This window comes from Ascaphus truei, chromosome 5 (genome assembly GCF_040206685.1).
Source record: "Ascaphus truei isolate aAscTru1 chromosome 5, aAscTru1.hap1, whole genome shotgun sequence".
NCBI lineage: Eukaryota > Metazoa > Chordata > Amphibia > Anura > Ascaphidae > Ascaphus > Ascaphus truei.
This window is the reverse complement of record NC_134487.1, coordinates 127,482,016-127,501,569: the sequence shown is the minus strand read 5'-3', so window position 1 is coordinate 127,501,569 and position 19,554 is coordinate 127,482,016. Positions and strand designations below refer to the sequence as shown.

Genomic DNA, 19,554 nt, shown 5'->3' with positions numbered 1-19,554 from the left:
AGCAATTTTTATTGCACTTTTAAAGCATATACTAACCACTGCTCCATTTGTTTGATTGAGCCACGATAAAAGTAGTGTTGAAACTTGCGCCAGCGGTAACACGCTTTGCTGCTTAGGAGCTTCAAATAATGGGAGCTGCATCTGTATGTGATGCTATAGCTAATGTTAAAAATGTGACCTAGCTGACATGGTGTTAAAGAGGCAAAACATGTGAAAACTTATATATTTTATTAAAATTAATCAGTTCTGTAGTATTAGATACTTATTGTTTTTTTTTCTTTTAATTCAACGGTTAATGTCATTTTTAATGAGTTTTAATATGCTGAGCATCCTTTGATTTATATAGCAGGGTTTAGCGCACCTCCCCAGCAGTGCAAGATATTTGCAACATTTTCCTGTTTGTGATAATTTGTTATGATACAGTATATGCGGGAGGGGGAGAGAGGGAAGGGAATGGCTGTGCTCAGCCACTGATACATACTTACTGGAATGGTGCTATCAGGGATTAATAGTGTTTGAGTAGCATAGGGAGAAAAAGAACCCCATGTGATGCACACACTTCCACTTGAAAAAGACAAAAATAATAAAGTTTTATTAATATTACTAGAAATACATAAATTGTTTTAAAACCTCAAAGAGTAGCGCTGTGCTGTGTTGGTAGTATTTACTTGTATCCAAAGGTATAGCCTACATGAAATAAGCCTTCCTTGTTAAACCACGGTAATTATAGTATATCCCTGCTCTTATCCCACACATAAGTGAGGTGTGAGCCTGGAGGGTGGGAGTACTATTTTTCAAGTGGAAGTGTGTGCGTCACATAGGATTATTTTTCTCCCTATGTGATCATTTGTTGCCAAAGTTCCTAGCAGTTTTAAACTGTAACAATAGTCAATGTTACTTTAGTAATATCCAGATACATTGTAGGTGCTGAGTTACACTGACTGAAGGATTGATTGAAATTGAAAGGCGGCCATTATGTTAGGCACACAATTAGGATTTTTACAGATTTATAACAGGAGCACCAAACAATTGCCAGTTTAGGTAGGAATTTAGAATGATACATTGTCACATGCTTTACATATACAAATAAGAAAAAAAAAGGGGGCTGTAGTATTGCTGCTCCTTGACACATGGTCTCCCTTATATCTATTGCCTCAACAGAAGGTATTTTGGGGAGAAGATTGGACTGTATTTTGCCTGGTTAGGCTGGTATACAGGAATGCTCTTCCCAGCAGCGATCATTGGATTGTTTGTCTTTCTGTACGGAATGTTCACACTGGACAGCTGCCAAGTCAGGTAACAGCATGCAACAGACTTGTGACTTTTTGCTATGAAATCTTGCAATTTAGTGGTCTATGACCGGGTCATGAAGCTGTTATGCGCCCGATCTACCAGTAACTGTGTTGTATTGAATGCTAGTTAGCCCCAGATCGGGTGTGATGTCCCGCATCGCGGCGTCATGAATTCCAGTTTATGCGTCACCACATAGAGAAAATTATGTTTGAAAGCACTGCTTATTTTTTTGGAGCAGAGTTGTTATATTTAAGAAGTTTCTTACATCTGATACAGAATGTACAACTAACGCCACTTCATACAGTATATGGAGCATTTTGTGGGCAAATAAAAGTGAGAAAAAAAATGGCGCCCATGGACCCAGAATGTGATGCATCTCCTCATAATATGCGCACCATGTAACTCCTCCTACTGACACTTCCCAATGTGCAAGCTGGTACAGATAGGGCAACATTGGAGAAAAATACTTTCATACATACAGTAGGTAATAAAGATGCGCGCAGTCTCAAAAGATCTCCTGGATTCACAATAGGTGGTCTCCCTCTGCAGCTCTCACTCTCCCGTGATCAGCGGGGTAAATACAAAACATGAAAACAAAAAGAAAGCGCAGAAAAGGAAAAACACAATGAATAAAGATAATAACCTTTATACTAACCTTAAAAATGACATGCTACAAAACATTACATAAAATAAGGGTTCACATGAACCCACACTCTCACAGTTGCAGAGTCCTACCCTGAATCAAAGCCCATAGGTCTAATGGTGTTAAAAAGTCCTGGGATATGGTCAGAGGTTACCACAGCTTACATTGAGTGTAAACAGGGACCGCACTTCATGCAAGGTGAGGGAAGGAACCACCGCAGTCTCTCGAGCTCCCGTCGTCACGGCCGCTCTCCGCTGCGTGATGACGTTACCTCCAGACGTCATTAGACCATTGGACCATTAGACCATCTAACACCATTAGACCTATGGGCTTTGATTCAGGGTTGTACTCTGCAACTGTGAGAGTGTGGGTTCATGTGAACACTTATTTTATGTAATTTTTTGTAGCATGTACTTTTTACGGTTAGTATTAAGGTTATTATCTTTATTAATTGTGTTTTTCCTTTTTTGCGCTTTCTTTTTGTTTTCATACATACAGTAGGTGCAGGATGAAAATGCCCCCGGTTTTGCACCAAAGTTGCATTGATACGTACAGATGAAGTCTCCTGTTCTGATGTGTCCTCCTCATGGGAACCCCTTTCCCCCACGCCCGAGAGGCATGCGTGTGATTTGCCCGGCTTTAAGTGACAAAGCGCCGCAGGGAGGCTCAAATTCAACCCGCGGGTAGACCACAAAGCGTCCTTGGAGGCAGGACCCGAACCGGAGACATCATCTGTAGGCCTTGAAGTGTTTCAGTCAATACATAATATGTTATCTCAGTTGGAAATCTAGGTTTTACTAAGGTCTTCAGAATAATAATCCTGTTTTCGGTTGGGTATTTGTCCTTTTTGCTGACTACCTGACGACTGTGCATTATAATTCCTTCTGGTAATCAACTATTTTATCAATCATACAATGGGTTTGGTTAAAACAATAGAATTGACCATTCAGAATCTGTTTTTTTTATATGGGTAGTAGAGTACGGATCCTCCAATTAAAATAGTGCTTTTATCTTCTGCGTAATTGAACACATTGAGACACTGTTTTAGGGCCATTACACCAGTGAATAGTGTGCAAATTGCAAATGAATGTAATATATTTAATACCTATCAAACAGTAACAACATTTGTCAAATTAACAATGAGAAAGTGACTAATTATCATACAGAAAGATTAAACCTGGGATATATTTCAATATCGGATTTTATTAAGTTAAGATAACTGAGTAAAGGCCCTTACAAACTAATTAATCTTCTCCTTTTTTTTTTTTAAAGCACACACAATGTCTGCTGTTGTACTCATTAGTAGGCATATTTTTGTGGACGGGAATTCTGTTTAGTATTGATGCCAGTGTCACTATATCTTGATGACCTATTAAAAAAAAAAAAAACTGAAGCTGGGATACCAATTCAGATCAATTCCAGTGGAAGCAGCTCTAGTGATCGACCATTCATCTGAATGGTTAATGACAACACTATAATAATCTTACAGGGTTTATTTAACCTCTGGACAGCGTAGCTGCAGTTTTATGTGCACGTAATTAATCTTTGCGACATTGCCGTTTTCTGTGAAATTCAGTTGAGTCACCATTCTCTCTCTCATTTGTTTCTCCACGAGAGGCCGGGAAAACAGGACATTCTCCTTTTTCTCCCACACACAAGCACATGTGTTTTTCTCTCATTTTTTCATCGTGTCCTTAAGACATAGGAGAATAACTACATGCAGACTAAGTGGGCACAAAAAAAAAGATACATCAACTTACAAATGTCAACTCTTAATGCTTCCTGTATGGCCATATGTTTGAGATAAACACAGAGCAAAATAATTTACGTGAAAAACCTGAATTACAGTTCTCCCTTTCATAAACACAAAATGTCAGTCACAGCGAAATGATCTTTTTCTGCTTTGTTTTCCAGTAGAGAAATCTGCCAAGCCACAGATGTGATTATGTGTCCACTGTGTGATAAGTACTGTCCCTTCACCAGGTTATCAGACAGCTGCGTATATGCCAAGGTAGGCGAAGTCTCTCTGTGACAAAACATAAAAAAAAATCAAAAAAGGAATCTAAATCTCTGTTTGCAACGTGGTTACAATTTTAAATATGCTCGATTGAAGAGTGAAATGAATTTGTAAAAAAGATGATGCCTTAACGTAGCCAATCTGCCTATTAATTTTTTTGTAGTACTTTTTTTTATTTTTTTACATTTTTTAATGTACTGTATTACTATTATTGGAAGCGGACGGTCGTCTGGAGCGGAACCTGGCTATGTTTAGCTCTATGGATCTCCTGTTCCCGAGATACTTGCTGTTTTTAGTTTCCTGTGCTTCAGCTCCAATCCAGGAACTCAAACTGGCCACCACATCCTGCGGGTACAATAGATGGGATTGCTGCTTTAATACTAGATGTGACTACAACCCTTTCAAGGAAGGGATTAACTACAAAGTAGCTTCTGTTTTTTTCTGTGTAGATGTTTTTAGCATGTAACATCTTAATGTGTACAGCACTGTACATTTTTGGGGCATGTGTCTCTGCCCCATAGAGCTTAAAGTCTATATTTTTGGCGCCTAAAACAGTGAAATGAAGGGACTTGGCCAAAATGGATAGTGACGTTACTATTAATTTACCATCAATCTTTCTGTGCTCTATTTAAATAAAATGGCACTAGGAATACTGTATATTTCTGATTTAAAGAAGAATCAGGAGACATTGTAGGCTGTGACTTTTGGACTACTCGACATCCAGGCTGATACTCCATGTTACTAGTATTGTACATTGATGCATTAACTGCATTTATGTTTATATTGCACAATTGTATTCACGAAGTACAGGAGCATTAGGAGAAGCACTTCGCACCAGGAATATGTTATTTTTGTTTAGTATTTTGCTTTCGTGTCGGGGATAAAAACTCTAGTTCCAGCAATCAAGAAAATTGGTCTAAGTACAGTACAGGGAAATAGGAGAGTAACACATTTTTGAATCATAACCAGTTAAATTAGGTATTTCCTGAAGTCATTTATTTTATGTTACAGGTAACTCATCTGTTTGACAATGGAGCAACTGTGTTTTTTGCAGTTTTCATGGCAGTTTGGGGTAAGAATGAACAGTAAACATGTATTACCCTACGAATCCGGCAGAAACCAGGGGTTATATATTAAGGGGCAGTAGCAATTTACATGCAGTTATTGTATGTTTATCACCATATTGTCAATGAAACCCAAGAGTCTAAAAATGTTATAGCTACTGCATAGTCATTGAGCCACATTTACTGCAATTAAACTAAGGGGTTAGGAAACGTATGTTGTTTTAACCATGTCTACGTTACCTCCAAATTGTTTCCTTGTTACATATGGATTGTCTGATAAAATTGCTGGAGTCAACCACTAAAATACCCTGAGGATATATTGTAATAAAACAAAAGACAAAAGCCTGATTGCTACATTCAATATGACAAATTATATAGTTAAATACTTATCTGTTTTTCTTTCCATAAGCAAGGGTCATTTAGTTCAATTCTTTGACCAAAATATTTTAAGCCTAAAACAACTTCGCAATATGGCCCATCTGTAGATCCTAACACAGCTGCACCTGCAAAAATCTCTCCTAGCCTCTCTAATGGAGGAAGAGCTGTCTTAATAGACTGGTCATTCACAGGTGCTTAACAAGAACTGCTATTTAAAAGGTGGGATGAGTGAGCTTGAAACTTGGGAGGAGGACTCACTAACCTGCACATTGTTTGCCAATTGAAATTTACAAACACACACAGCCCCTGTAAGATCAGAACGCAAACACACCACACCATACTGCAGTAAGACTGCATTCATTTGATTTATTTTTTTACTTATAAAAGGTTTTACCAGGAAATAATACATTGAGAGTTACCTCTTGTTTTCAAGTATGTACTAAGCACAGAGTTATGTTGACAATACATGGTTACATTAAAGGAACAGAGGTTATACTGTACATTATATTTACAGATATTTCATGTACAGTTAGAGATAATTTATGTTATGGGCGTATGTATCAGTTACAGACAAAATTCAAATGTGAGGTTGAACTTGATGGACGTATGTCTTTTTTCAACTTCATCTACAATGTAACTGTGAGACAGCTAAAGCCATGAAATTACTTACACTGGAGGCAGTTTTAAGAGTCTCTGGTAGGTTGTTCCAGTTGTGATGTGCACAGTAAAAGAAGGAGGAGCGTCCATATTCTTTGTTGAACCTTGGGACCGTGAACAGTCTTTTGAATTTAGAACCAAGGTGATAGGTGCTGCGTGTGGTAGGTGTGAGGAGCTTGTTCAGATAGCCAGGTAGCTGGTCCAGAAAGTATTTGAAGGCAAGACAGGAAAAATGTACTTTGCTCCTAAACTCAAGGGTCAGCCAATCTAGTTTTTGTAGCATTTCCGGGTGGTGTGTGCTGTAGTTACATTGTAGAACAAAGCGGCATATTTAGGCTGACCATATTTCATTTAGACAAAAACGGGACATATCCCCCCCCCCCCCGATGAAGAAACCCCTACTTCAGCACATAGAATGCTCAGTGCAGTGGGAATGGGGGTACACTCCTTGTGATAATCAGTAATATGGGGTCACTTAACCTCAAAAATCAAACTGGAATGACCCACTTTCAATTGAATTTCAAATAAAAAAATGTATTACCCAGTAATAACTGATCTTCTCAGTGGATGGAATGATGCTGTCCCCTCAGTTTGTACACTGGGGTGGTGGGGGGGGGGTGGAGTGGGTTGGGGGTGTACACCCGATCACCGCTTTAAACAATCACAAAAATGGGATTACTTAAACAACTCCTAAAATCAAAAGGAGGCACAAACCCCTCTTGATCTGGGAGCGTTATGTGATGCAGTGCTAGAGTCCTGAAAAATAAACTGCAAGAACTCGATTTTTTCCACACATCTTAAAAATGGCAATTTTTTTTAATCCTTGTTTTCAGTTTCTTAGTACAATAAAATAAACACAATAAACAGAATATTTCTGGATTCAACACGGTCCCTCTGCTCACCAGCTTCTCTTCCACATGCTCCTCTCTTCACCTGCTTCTCCCCCACATGCTCCACTCCTCACCTGCTTCTTCCCCCCCACACACTCCTCTCCATCTGCCTCTCACCTACATGCTCCTCTCCCCACCAGCTTCTCCCCCACATACTCCACTCCTCACCTGATTCTTCCCCCCCCCACACACTCCTCTCCAACTGCCTCTCACCTACATGCTCCTCTCCCCACCAGCTTCTCCCCCACATGCTCCACTCCTCACCTGCTTCTTCCCCCCCCCACACACTCCTCTCCATCTGCCTCTCACCTACATGCTCCTCTCCCCACCAGCTTCTCCCCCACATTCTCCACTCCTCACCTGATTCTTCCCCCCCCCACACACTCCTCTCCATCTGCCTCTCATCTACATGCTCCTCTCCCCACCAGCTTCTCCCCCACATACTCCACTCCTCACCTGATTCTTCCCCCCCACACACACTCCTCTCCACCTGCCTCTCACCTACATGCTCCTCTCCCCACCAGCTTCTCCCCATGTGCCTCTCTCCACATGTTCCCCACCTCAACTGCTTACCCCACAAATGTGCATCTCTCGACCAGCTCCTCAACACATGATTTCCCTCCTCCCATCTACCAGATTGCGGCGGGAGCGAGGAGCGGGGGAGCAGGAGGAGCGGACTCGGAGGGGAGGGAGTGCGTGCATCCCACATGCACAGGAGCGGGCTCAGAGGGGAGGGAGCACGTGCGTCCCACATGTCCTGGAGCAGGCTCGGAGGGGAGGGAGCGTGCGCGTCCCACATGTGCTGAAGCGGGCTCGGAGGGGAGGGAGCTTGTGCGTCCCACATGTGCTGAAGCGGGCTCGGGTGGGTGGAGGGAGGGGAGCGCGTCACACCGCTGGAGCGCGCTCCTTCCGTACTAGGAAGGGGAGGGGGCCGTCGCGGGCCGCACAAAACGGGACAAAATTGACATTTTTATTAAAAAGACGGGACGATTGGGAAATAGGGAAAAAACGGGACTGTCCCGTTCAAAACGGGAAGTATGGTCAGCCTAGACATATTAGGCTGTAAAGGGTATCTCATTTGCTAAGGCAAGTTTGGCTGCTGTACCATCTACTGTACTATGTCCCAATAGTCTATAATTGGAATTAGCATCTGCTGTGTGATGCACTGTCTGACCAACTGGCTTATGGAGGATTTGTTCCTATAAAGTACACCCAATTTGTCATAGGTTTTGGATGTCAGAATATCAATATGCAACCCAAATGTTAAATGGGAGTGATGGGCTAGAATGGTGTTAGAGTTGGTTCTGATTTGTGTAGCTCTGTCATTGGTATCTTTAGAAATGTAGAATTAGTCCCAAATACCATACTAACAGTTTTGTCAGTTGTAAAAAAAGCTGTTCGTTTTGAGAAATCCTGTATTCAAGTCTTGAAAATCAGATTGAATTATGTCTCCAATGTCAGAGAGCCTAGGCTGTGGTATATATAAGATTGTGTCATCTGCATACATGTACATTGAAGTTCCCTTGCAAGCTGTAGGTAGATCATTAATGAAGACTGAAAAAAGTAGGGTCACAGAGCAGAGCCTTGCAGGATTCCACAGGTGACATCCCAGGGGTTAGAGTTAGGGCCGGAGAGATACATATTGAGATCTACCCGATATGTATCAGGGAAAACAGTTCAAAGCGTGTTCCCCTATTCCAGAGCACTGAAGCTTGATTAACACAATAACACGTCAACAGTATCAAACATCCTTTAGGAATATTGCATCAGCAAGTTGTCCTAGTTCCATTCCACACTGGATCTCATTGCAAACTTTTAAGAGTGTAGTTACTGTGTAGTGGTTTGGGCAAAAGCCGTATTGGAGTTGGCTAAGGAAATTTGTCATGTTATACTAATCGCTTAATTGAACTGGATACATTTTTTCATGACTTTGGATAGTATTGGGAGAAGAGATATTGGTCTGTAATTGGAGACAATGTTTTTATCCCCACTTTTGAAGAGTGGGACAACTTTAGCGGTTTTGCAGGTCTGTGGGATTAGCGTTGATCACTGGTGATCTCGACGGATCCCTATGTGATATATACATCAACTGCCCTTTTGACACTTATCCCCTGCAGCAGTTAACACTGCTTAATCCCTAATGATGGAATAGTGGCTACATACCCCCATTAAGGGATTTCTTCTGCAAGGTTTATTCTGCTGGTTTCCTCTTCATATATTTTGAGGTATACCTGCACTTACTTTCAGTCAGGGTATTAGTAGGCTGGTTTCTGATATTCTAGCCTCCAGCTACCTATACCACTGGCCATCAGGGCAGTTATTATACAGCGGTGATTAATATTAGCCCCTTCACTCTAATTATAATTAGGCTGCCATTTACAGCATGAGATTTTGACTATCTGTCACTGATCTCCCATATGTACTATCAACATGGCTTTTATAGCCATGTTATTTTGACTACAGTTACGTTTAATGCTGTTCTATTTTAAACCCCTATATTTTATATTCATTGATGACAATAAAATAATTTTAATACAACCATATTACGTTTTCTGTGACTGAGTGCTCACTCACTAGGTTTTCTTTTCTCTTTTGGTTTATTTCTGCAATCTCCTCCTGGATGTCCCACCGTTACCCCGAAGCTTAACATGTCCAAAACAGATTTAATACTCTTTCCCCCTTCACTACCATGCCTACATCCTTATTAAAGCTTAGTACCTTGTATCGGGGATTGGGAAAAATGGCTGATATTCTGCTGCAATAGGAACAGTGCTTTAGTGAAAGCCACACAGAGGCTTACAAGTTGACTATTGCATGATTCCATACAGTTCACAAAGGTATAACTATATAAACACCAATCTGTTTACTTGCAGGAAATGACATTCTCACCCAAAAATAAATATTTGCTGCTTTTTTTTCCAGAAAATAGCAATTTGTCAGTACTTAAAAGAAATGTCTTCTGTTTAATTAGCTACCGTTTTTCTGGAATTTTGGAAACGAAGGCGAGCAGTTATTGCTTATGACTGGGACTTAATAGACTGGGAAGAAGAAGAGGTACAAGTTGTTGGAATGCATGATAATTATGACCTATATGAACGCTAACATTGGCAGCCACTTAAAATTCTGTCTGAAATTCTCATTTGTTATTTATTTTTAAATAGGACCAGTCATGTATGTATCGCTTTGCAATGCAAGCATACAGAAAATGTAAAACACGGGGAAATACATATATTATCAGGTTTAAGACCTCTGGATATGAATATAAACAGCACTGTCCCAAAGAGTTTACGCTCTAGTTATACATTCACTAAGTACAGAACAAGGAGGTCTCACTCACAGCAATTGTAATATTATCTATTCTAAGACATCTATCCAGATGTGGTTATGGACCAATGAAGTAGAAGACCATGATAAACAGAACAAAAAGTAGCTGGACTTAAATTACCAATTAATTTTGATGTATGTGTCTTTGAAGATGTAATCGAGGCGGTGACAGTATACTGTATATGCCTCTTGAACAGCTACTGTATCTAAAACTTGTAGCTCTGACACTGAAGGCGCACTTATAAGGATATTTCAAAGTGAGTACGTAAAAAAATGTTTGCGTATGTATATATATTTATATTAATATTACATGTAAGTTTTATGTTCATCTAAATTTACTTGAAATATATTCCTCTCTTAGGAAGAAATTCGTCCTCAGTTTGAAGCCAAATACTCAAAGAAAGAACGACTGAACCCGATATCAGGGAAGCCGGAGCCTTACCAAGCCTTTGCAGATAAATGCAGCAGACTTGTGGTTTCTGCTTCTGGAATTTTTTTTATGGTTTGTCAGATATTTGTTTTATCCGGGAGAAAGAACCCTTCAATATTCAATAGCCCTTTTAATATTAAAATAGCCATTAGAAATCATTTTCGCAAAAAAAAAAAATAAATAATCCCACAAAGTATTGGCCAATGCTCACAGTCCTGTTCCACTTACATTTTCCACACTTCCGGCAACCGCTTTCTCGACATGTGCAATATTCACAACATTTTGCCATGGGGGTTTCTTTCTTTGTGGGGCTGGGCGGAGGTAAGGAAGAGATGAAGAGAAGCATGTGAAATGTAACACTGAGCATCGGGAAAATGAATAAAAGAGCACCAACACGATCTCAGCCATGTTAACTTGTTTGTGTACAACTTTTAACTTGCATTAAGTATGTATACATTTTGCATGCTGCGGCTATAGTGTAACTTCATTTTGGTAGTAGTCTACTAAAAAGTTATGTTATACTCTTTAAATAGGGAAATCACATCAGTGAGCCTTAGAGAATAGAGATGTGTGACCTGGTGGCATTCCAGTTTGCTATCCCCCCCTCCCCACCACAAATATTTACACATTTTGCAACATTTTTGTGATTTTGTTTTGTTGTTTCCAAAAATGTATATATACAACAGATCAGACAGTACTTCTCATATCTTGAGCAAAATGTAATGACTACTGGTGCAAGGGATGAAGGACCCCCATAGGGTCCAAAACAGTAAATGGGAAAAATGTGTGTGAGGTCCCAGCACTTAATAAATCCAATAAACGATAGAGGTTTAGAAATCAAGTCTTTTGTATTTTCTGTTACAGAATATCAAAGTATACACTTGAAATGATGTACTGTATCAGAGATGTGACACACCTACCTGCAGCATGGGTTTGTCACACGAAGTGTGAGAAAAATCTATCTAAAGGCAATACCAGCTTATAGTTCGATTGCACTGTGTGAAATAGGTTACCTGTATATCAGGGGTAGTGTAAGCCTATATCGTGACAATACTATGTGCACCAAGGTACATGAGTCTAATCCCTGTTAAGTGACCTAGTAGTCGTATGAGTATCTAAAATAGGGTGTTTAAGGCAAAATGAATACATCTATATGCAAAATAAGGGCATCTTGGGTCATAGAGTGGCCGAGAGTCGTACTCGACTGAACGGATAGAGAGAGAGGGTCATTACCAGAGTACGCAAATCACAGGCTGAACAAGTGTCCAACTACACAATGAACTCTGAATTAAAAATGTATAAAGTCCTGTCAAAAAAAGTCCAGATGCCTGATAGACAAACAATCCGTTTGATGGCGTAATCTAGGGGGGCTATCGCACTATCACACTATAGGCTGGTATTGCGTGTGACAGACCCATGCTGCAGGTGTGTCACATCTCTGATACGGATACACAAGAAAGGAAGAGTAGAGGCTCCACAGATTTTATAAATGCAATAATTTATTGAAGCCAAATAAAGTGTCCAACATTTCGGCTGTCACAGCAGCCTTTGTAAAGGAGTGACAAAGGCTGCTGTGACAGCCGAAACATTGGACACTTTATTTGGCGTCAATAAATTATTGCATTTATAAAATCTGTGGAGCCTCTACTCTTCCTTTCTTGTGTATCTTGTACGTGGATTGCAGCGGCCTCCCCTCATCGAGTCCATATATTTTTGGATTATTGTTGTGCAACATGTCCCCACTTTACACCTCTGATACGGTACATCATTTCTAAGTGTATACTTTGATATTCTGTAACAGAAAATACAAAAGACTTGATTTCTAAATAACTATCGTTTATTGGATTTATTAAGTGCTGGGGCTTCGCGCATTTTTTCCAACTCCTAAAATTAGTTTCGCCAATTTATTTATTTATTTTCAAACGTGATGTTAAAAAAACAAACAAACGGACAAAAAAGATGTTCACAATCAATATGACATCCACATTGGTTATGTGACATTGCAGTTTTTGGGGCACACCTTGATGCGGGTTCTTTCAGTGAAAAAAAGTTAGCAAAAAGCTGCAAATGCCATGTTTTTTCAGACCGTTTTGGAAACGTTTGCACAGAGATGCATTTTGACATAATCAAAGGGATTGGCAAAAACAGGTCTTGAGGGATATTGCCAAAGAAAAAAAATGCATACAAATTAGAACGAAAATAATGTCATATATTAATATACAACTAAGATAACTTCATTTACACGTAAATGTGATGGATACATCTGAATTTTAGATATCTCAAGATATGGGTTTTTATTTTTCCTTACTTTTAACAAAGAACCATTTCTGTGAGGACAGCAAATTCATCAAAACATTTTCTTTGACTTATTTTTCAGCAGTAGTTCTTTTCTATAAATCTCATTCAGGTTTTGCACCCAGTTTGTGCCAGTTTGCTTCCATATTGTAGTACTCCATTTCCCCTGAACTATCCAGTGTTATTGCTGATATAAGTGCTTACAAATAACTGTGCGTGTTATATTTACATGGAAGCCACCATTTACATAGAAATAAGTCATCAAAGTGAATGGCTAAGATTTTCATAGGTGGTGGTTAGAAATGGACGAAGGAATGCGGCTGCAGGAATTGCACTATATTGCATGCAGTATGGGGTACACTGCATGTATTTTTCATCTTAGGATGTGCGTAAAAACGGTTTAACCATATCCTATCCTATTCTTTAGTACCTTAATGTGTTTTGAAAGAAAAGTATTTGGTAAAAACAAATCAAAGTGGAATGTAGACTGCAGGAATATATCTGACTTTTTCCTGCTTGTATAAACAATACATTGTTTCTGCTAAAATTCAAAGTAGCAGCTCTTCTTTGTAGCTGTGTTGTTAAAATTGTAGTATTTCTTTGATCTGATTATCATTTTCAGAGGAAGAACTCCTGCATGTGACTGAAATGCAGAGCATTGCAGCTCTCGTAGCTCAGCAATTTAGCAGCTTTCAAAGGGAAAATCCCCAGTTCGTTCATGAAACGTTAAAAGTGACATTAATGAGAATGTGTGTATAATTTATTGACATCTCAGGTCTTTTCTCCTCAGATATGTGTCGTAATTGCTGCTGTTTTTGGCATTGTTATTTACCGTGTTGTGACTGTCAGTACGTTTGCTGCCTTTAAATGGGCGCTAATCAGGAATAACTCTCAGGTTGCTACTACAGGAACTGCAGTGTGCATCAACTTCTGCATTATAATGCTCCTGAATCTGGTAAGATGCATTTCTTAAACCTACAATGCTTTAACCTGTACATTTGTGTTAAAGGAAATGTTACATTTCAGTGTCATTTGTGGAGCTGTTGTAAATATTGTCATTTTAGGTATGGACCTGGCTTTGACTGATTACTGTACCCATTAAGAAGGACTAACAAACATTGAAGGTGTGGTTCCGCCTATGGTGGTTTTTTTCCTTCTGGTCTATGTTTGAAACGGGGCCTCCTGAGCTGAACCATATTCATTTCTGCTCCGGTGACCCATTACTTCCCGAGATACTTACCTCAGTTGGTCATGTAGCAGCCACGGCTGGGTGAAGAATATGTCCCTCTGCACCGGACCCAATAGAATGTCACACCATCATCCGCTACGGATTCCTTCACACAGGAGATGTAAGCCTGTATGAGGAACCAGCAGCGCCTCCAGAGGTATTTATCTCAGGAAGCAATCTGAATTTAACACGACTTAGCTCTGGAGACCTTCTGCTTCATACCTATTCAAAATATAAAAATATTTCCTAACATAGTGGAACGGTGTTTCCTCCCACCCTCTTGGAGATCCCCCTGTTACCAGGTGTATGGTGCATGCTATCTGTTGGCTCACAAGCGGCTGAGTGGTCCGCCAATGGTTGTGGAGACTGCAGAACAGGCTCCTGGGGTATATAACCGACATTTACTCCATGGTACACAGCGCCTCCATCTGCTGTAGGCTCCAGATGTATGGAGGTAATCTCCTACAGTAGAATGGTTTCCTCTCCCCCCAGAAAGATTACATACCAGGCGGGAGTTATAGATAACTTGTACTGGCTTTATTCTTCTGCAACCACAACAGTATCCATGCAGTCCTGCCCAATACAGTCACTGATCTGTCTCCAAACTTGGGATGGTCCCTGGACCTTCACTACAGGTCAAGGGCCCCCGCTGCAGTCCCTGCTCTTCCCTCGCCCTCTAGCAGGACCAGGGGAAAAGGTAATCACTCACTCTCCCTCTTAGGGTAGAGAATCAGGGCCTACCAGTGCACAGCAATCCTTTTTGATACCTTGTCTCTCTCAACGGTAGAGACACTAATGAATTTGCGGTTGCAACTCCCTTAAGTACAGTAGGGGGAAGGCACTAGGTCTGAACCCATGATTGGGCAGAGCACAGACCTAGTCTCACCTCCCCCCCTGTCACTCAAGGAAGCTGCCTGTGTGGGGAAAACCCATCATTGGTACTGGTACTGCCTGTTCTTACCAGGACTTGCATGCCAGTGAGGGCAGACTAGTAGCCACACCAGGCATGGCAACAATAGATTTTTAGAAAACAAGAGTTTACTTATATTTTCAGTTGGGATAATTATAATTTTCTTTCAGACAGAAGTTTTTAAAGCGTATTTGTTTACAGTAATTATAGTAAATGAGATATGGAAACTACCTACAATGATATCATGAGATATTTGGCATTTAAATAAATCTGTTACATCAGAGGTTAATGTTAGTTGCAAATTGTATTAAAAACACATGAATTGTTTTTATGGCGGTCACTGACCCTGCCTGGTTCTGTGCGGATCTAAGATCAACACCTGGGTTTGCAAGGGGGGTGGGGATTGAAACATAGCGTCACAATTCTTCTCTGACTGTAGGAATAAACTAAACCCTTTTTGGTATAACTTGAAAGGGATGCCTTTGGTGTTCTGCAGAATACAAGGGTGTGTGGCCAAAAAGACATTCTAAGATTGTGTAGATTTACTCAATATAAAGATTTAACGTTTCACGAGAATTACAGATGAATCTTTAGAACAGTTGAAATGAGACAAATCAAGGAATGCCAATCACTTCATGTTTATGAGGTTGCAAAGGACATTTATCCATTTGTCACTCCAATTTAGGAATAAGCCGGTCAAAAATAGTCTCATTATATGCGGCAAATGTGCCCAAACCTATTGATATGAATCACATCATTCCAGACAGCTTTCTAAAGTTCATTTTTTTCTTAAGCATAAAAATGTAATGGGCTGCAGATTGATGAGAAGGGGGGCTTGGTATACGGCCAGAGAGAGGACTTATGTTTTAATGTGACAAAAAGAATGTGATAGGCACTCCTTAGTGGTGATGTGAAAGCAATTAAAGTGTCAATTCACAATAAATCACAAAGAGAAATGTGCCCTGTGAATACTTATAAAAGTGATTAATCAATTAAATGATAAACATGCAATATATTGATAAGTGAAAAATGCAGCTCAAACCCCTAACAAGAATGGCCAAATTCTCCTTTGTAAACAAGTGTAACGAAGAGTTGGGTGCGCAGGTATCACCATAAAAAAATACCATAAGAACACTACATAGTGCAATATGCTTCAACTGGGTCTGATCTCTTAGAATATCCTGTGAAGGGGGGATTCACATTTTCCTAAAACAAATACAGCATTTTCCCAAATCAATTTGACTGAAGTTTTCTGGATGAGGAAAGGTCACTATCTTCCTGAAATCACTGATGGTGTGTGGGGTCTAGCTAAATCCTCAGTGATGTGGTGATGTAGTGATCTTAATAGAAAAAGAATACAACCCTAGTGCGGACTGTATGAACTAATGGTTTATAAAGGTGTGTGCAAAAAACATACTTACATAAAAGCATAGAAAACAGGCATGTAGAACTATAGATGCTTAGCTACAAGCACTCTCACTGCTCCGCCTAGAACCGGTGTCTCCTTGTCCTCGGCACTTCCGGTATCTGGTGCCATCACTTTCGTTTTAGTCAGCTGGTGCAGATGGAGACGGAATTCAGTATGGCTTCCACAGTTGAGATGTGGCTGATTGGTGGCAAATGCTGAGACAGACTCAACGCGTTTCGTTGAGTCAACATGTCAGGAGTCAACTGACAATGCCGTTCCAAAGCGAAACGCATTTAGTCCGTCTCCGCATTGGCCAACAATCAGCCGCACCTCAACTGTGGAAGCCGTACTGAATTCAGTCTCCATCTGCATCTGCTGACTAAACTTTAAGTGACGGCACTTGATACCGGAAGTTCTGCGGACGAGGAGACGCCGGTTCCAGGTGGAGCGGTGAGACTGCTGGTTACACTTATGTTTCAATGGAAAGGGTTTTAGAACAAAAACCCTGCATTTGAGATTTTGAATTGGATTTTAACCAAGGGAGTATCTTATACCAACCCGACATGTGAAATCTCTTATTTTCCACTCAAGACCCTGAGAGAGCACAAATATATGGTGATGTATGTTAGGGACTTCTGTTTATTTTATCCTTTTATTTGATTAAACTCTATACATTTATAATAATCGTTTTCTGGAAACTAAGCCCTGTATTATTTTGTATATTAAATCTAGAATTGAATAAGTAATTCTTTGGGCTCTGATTTATCTTTTGCACACTTTGTAGAGAGTAAACGACACATTTTGGTACAACAGATTTTTGTGTGTTAAGTGCATATTGTCTTTTGTTAATAGGGACCAAACACTGAATATTTGATAACTCTTTTATGGTGGCAGTGATTATATATATATAGTGACAAATTGAGGGTAGATATTACGCATTTGTGGTGCCCTGCGGGGAGATAAATGTGTCAGCTGAATAACTGTGTGTATTTACCCTCGTCACATATTAATGTCACATACTCACAGGTGTGCGGTTTGTGACATTAATGCTAAAGGTTGACACTGTTGTACTATCATTTATTGCACCTTTTTTTCAATTCTGTTACTCTAGTTTTGTCTGTGCTCTGATCACTAAATGTTAATGAGCCAAAAGGACACAAAGAACTTTGTGTTCACAGCTGCATTGAATCTCAACCACCCCAGTGTACATCTGCATTGCCCCAAAGGTGGACAGCCTTTGGCACAGCCGAAGGGCAGCCAAAAGGTGTGAGCCGCTTGCTGATGTTTGGTGATGTTAAAATGTTGTTGAAGCTGCTCTATTTCAATCTGAAAATCACAAGCCCTTTATCCCCTGTACCCAATTTTCCAACTCTATCTGTCCATGAAATATCTGTGAATTGACTGTATAACCCTGTTCTTTTAATGTAACCATGTATTGTTATAACTCTGTGCCCAGGACATACTTGAAAACGAGAGGTAGCTCTCAATGTATTAGTTCCTGGTAAAACATTTTTATAAATAAATAAATAAACTAAGCTTATTATGTAAGATCGTCGTTTAGGCGATTTCCCATGGAAAGCCCTGTTGACTTTAATGGGCTTTTCTATGCGTCAGATTACAGAATAAGCCCCTATTTCTTCATCAGTTCCACTGTGGATCACTCGCCTTATTCGTCCCACTGACAATTCATTTGGTTTATTGCACTATTAACAAAATAAAGCATAGTTCATTAAATTGTGGGACATCTCAGATGTAATTAGGGATTTGCCTCACGTGGTTTAAAAAACGAATCTCGAACAACTGTTCATCACATGCTAGCACAATAAAATGTAATGCAAAGTAACAACTCTTGAAATTAGTACTTTTTAAAAACAATTCACGTCAATTTTTTGTAGATTAAGGATGTTTTTCTATTTTTCCAGCTGTATGAAAAAGTTGCACTCCTCCTGACAAACCTAGGTAAGAAATATTGTGCAAGATATTGTGAATACTATTTTGTTCATATTTCTTCTGATAATCCAGCTCTCAGGAAAGTTGGCTACAAATATTTCTTAAACTGTAACACACACACTGCTGTCTACAAGGAAGGACAGTAGGGACTCTTGTCCCTGACCCGATCAGTCAAGGGGCCCAGCCTCCCTGCCTGCGACTAACGTTTATAACGCCGTGTCCATCCATGGGCCTGTAGGACTCTCCCCTTCACTGGCTACTGCCCATCCAGCCTGCGCCAACCTTTCACTGACCTGTCGGGCTCTCCCACTCACCAACCTCTGGCAGGGGCCCACTGTCATGGGAGACCAGTCCATTTACACCTTTTTATCTGGATCATACATTGAGCAAAACAAGATAATGAAATAAACTGTAGTTTATTCACTTAAAATAGGCAAACACACGATGATACACAAAATACAGGCAGAAAACACACTTACTTGGGACTGGGGTACAAAGCTAGACTCTCCTAGGCATAGGGAACCCTTAAATATGGATTTCCCCCTGATAACAGTTGCAAAAAGCAGAACAGAAAATATTCCAGGCAGCTCTCTGCTGAAGCAGCCCTTTTCTTTCTTGCTGCAGACTGGAAAACCTTAGAATCCGGAGAGAGCTTGGAACCTTTAATATCTTGAGATAACTGACTATCTGAGACGCACAAGGGGTTATAATACCTCTCGCTTTCATTCACAGAATTCTATCTCCCTATCAGGAGTGTGCGAATATTCTCACTAACCAATCTGCGACAACCAGTATAAAAAACAGGGTTATCTAGAAATCTAGTAGTAAGGAGCGTTGTCAGAATGCTCAAATACCCAGCTATACACAATGAAATAATACATCCCGAAACATAGGTAGGTGTATAATATATCAGTGAGTCAGTCCACATAACCGGATATAGCCAAAAATCCCTGAAAACCGAGGTTGAATGAGAGAACTCACCACACTCAATTTCATTGGAAACAATGAGGCAGCAATAAGGGCTATAAAACGCACGGACACCTCCTTGTAGGGAAGACGTGCTGCTG

General features: G+C 40.1%; 1 protein-coding gene across 3 annotated transcripts in view; it reads left to right on the top strand.

The window, feature by feature from the left end:
- The window catches only part of ANO4 (anoctamin 4), a 192,579-nt gene that overhangs the window by 147,968 nt on the left and 25,057 nt on the right, over positions 1-19,554 (top strand). For all 3 annotated transcript variants that reach the window (XM_075600676.1, XM_075600675.1, XM_075600677.1), the window contains 7 exons: positions 1,162-1,296; positions 3,851-3,947; positions 4,965-5,025; positions 9,914-9,996; positions 10,628-10,768; positions 13,782-13,946; positions 18,460-18,496. In XM_075600676.1, coding sequence (XP_075456791.1) covers positions 1,162-1,296; positions 3,851-3,947; positions 4,965-5,025; positions 9,914-9,996; positions 10,628-10,768; positions 13,782-13,946; positions 18,460-18,496 — 719 coding nt within the window. The remainder of the gene's footprint in view (positions 1-1,161; positions 1,297-3,850; positions 3,948-4,964; positions 5,026-9,913; positions 9,997-10,627; positions 10,769-13,781; positions 13,947-18,459; positions 18,497-19,554) is intronic.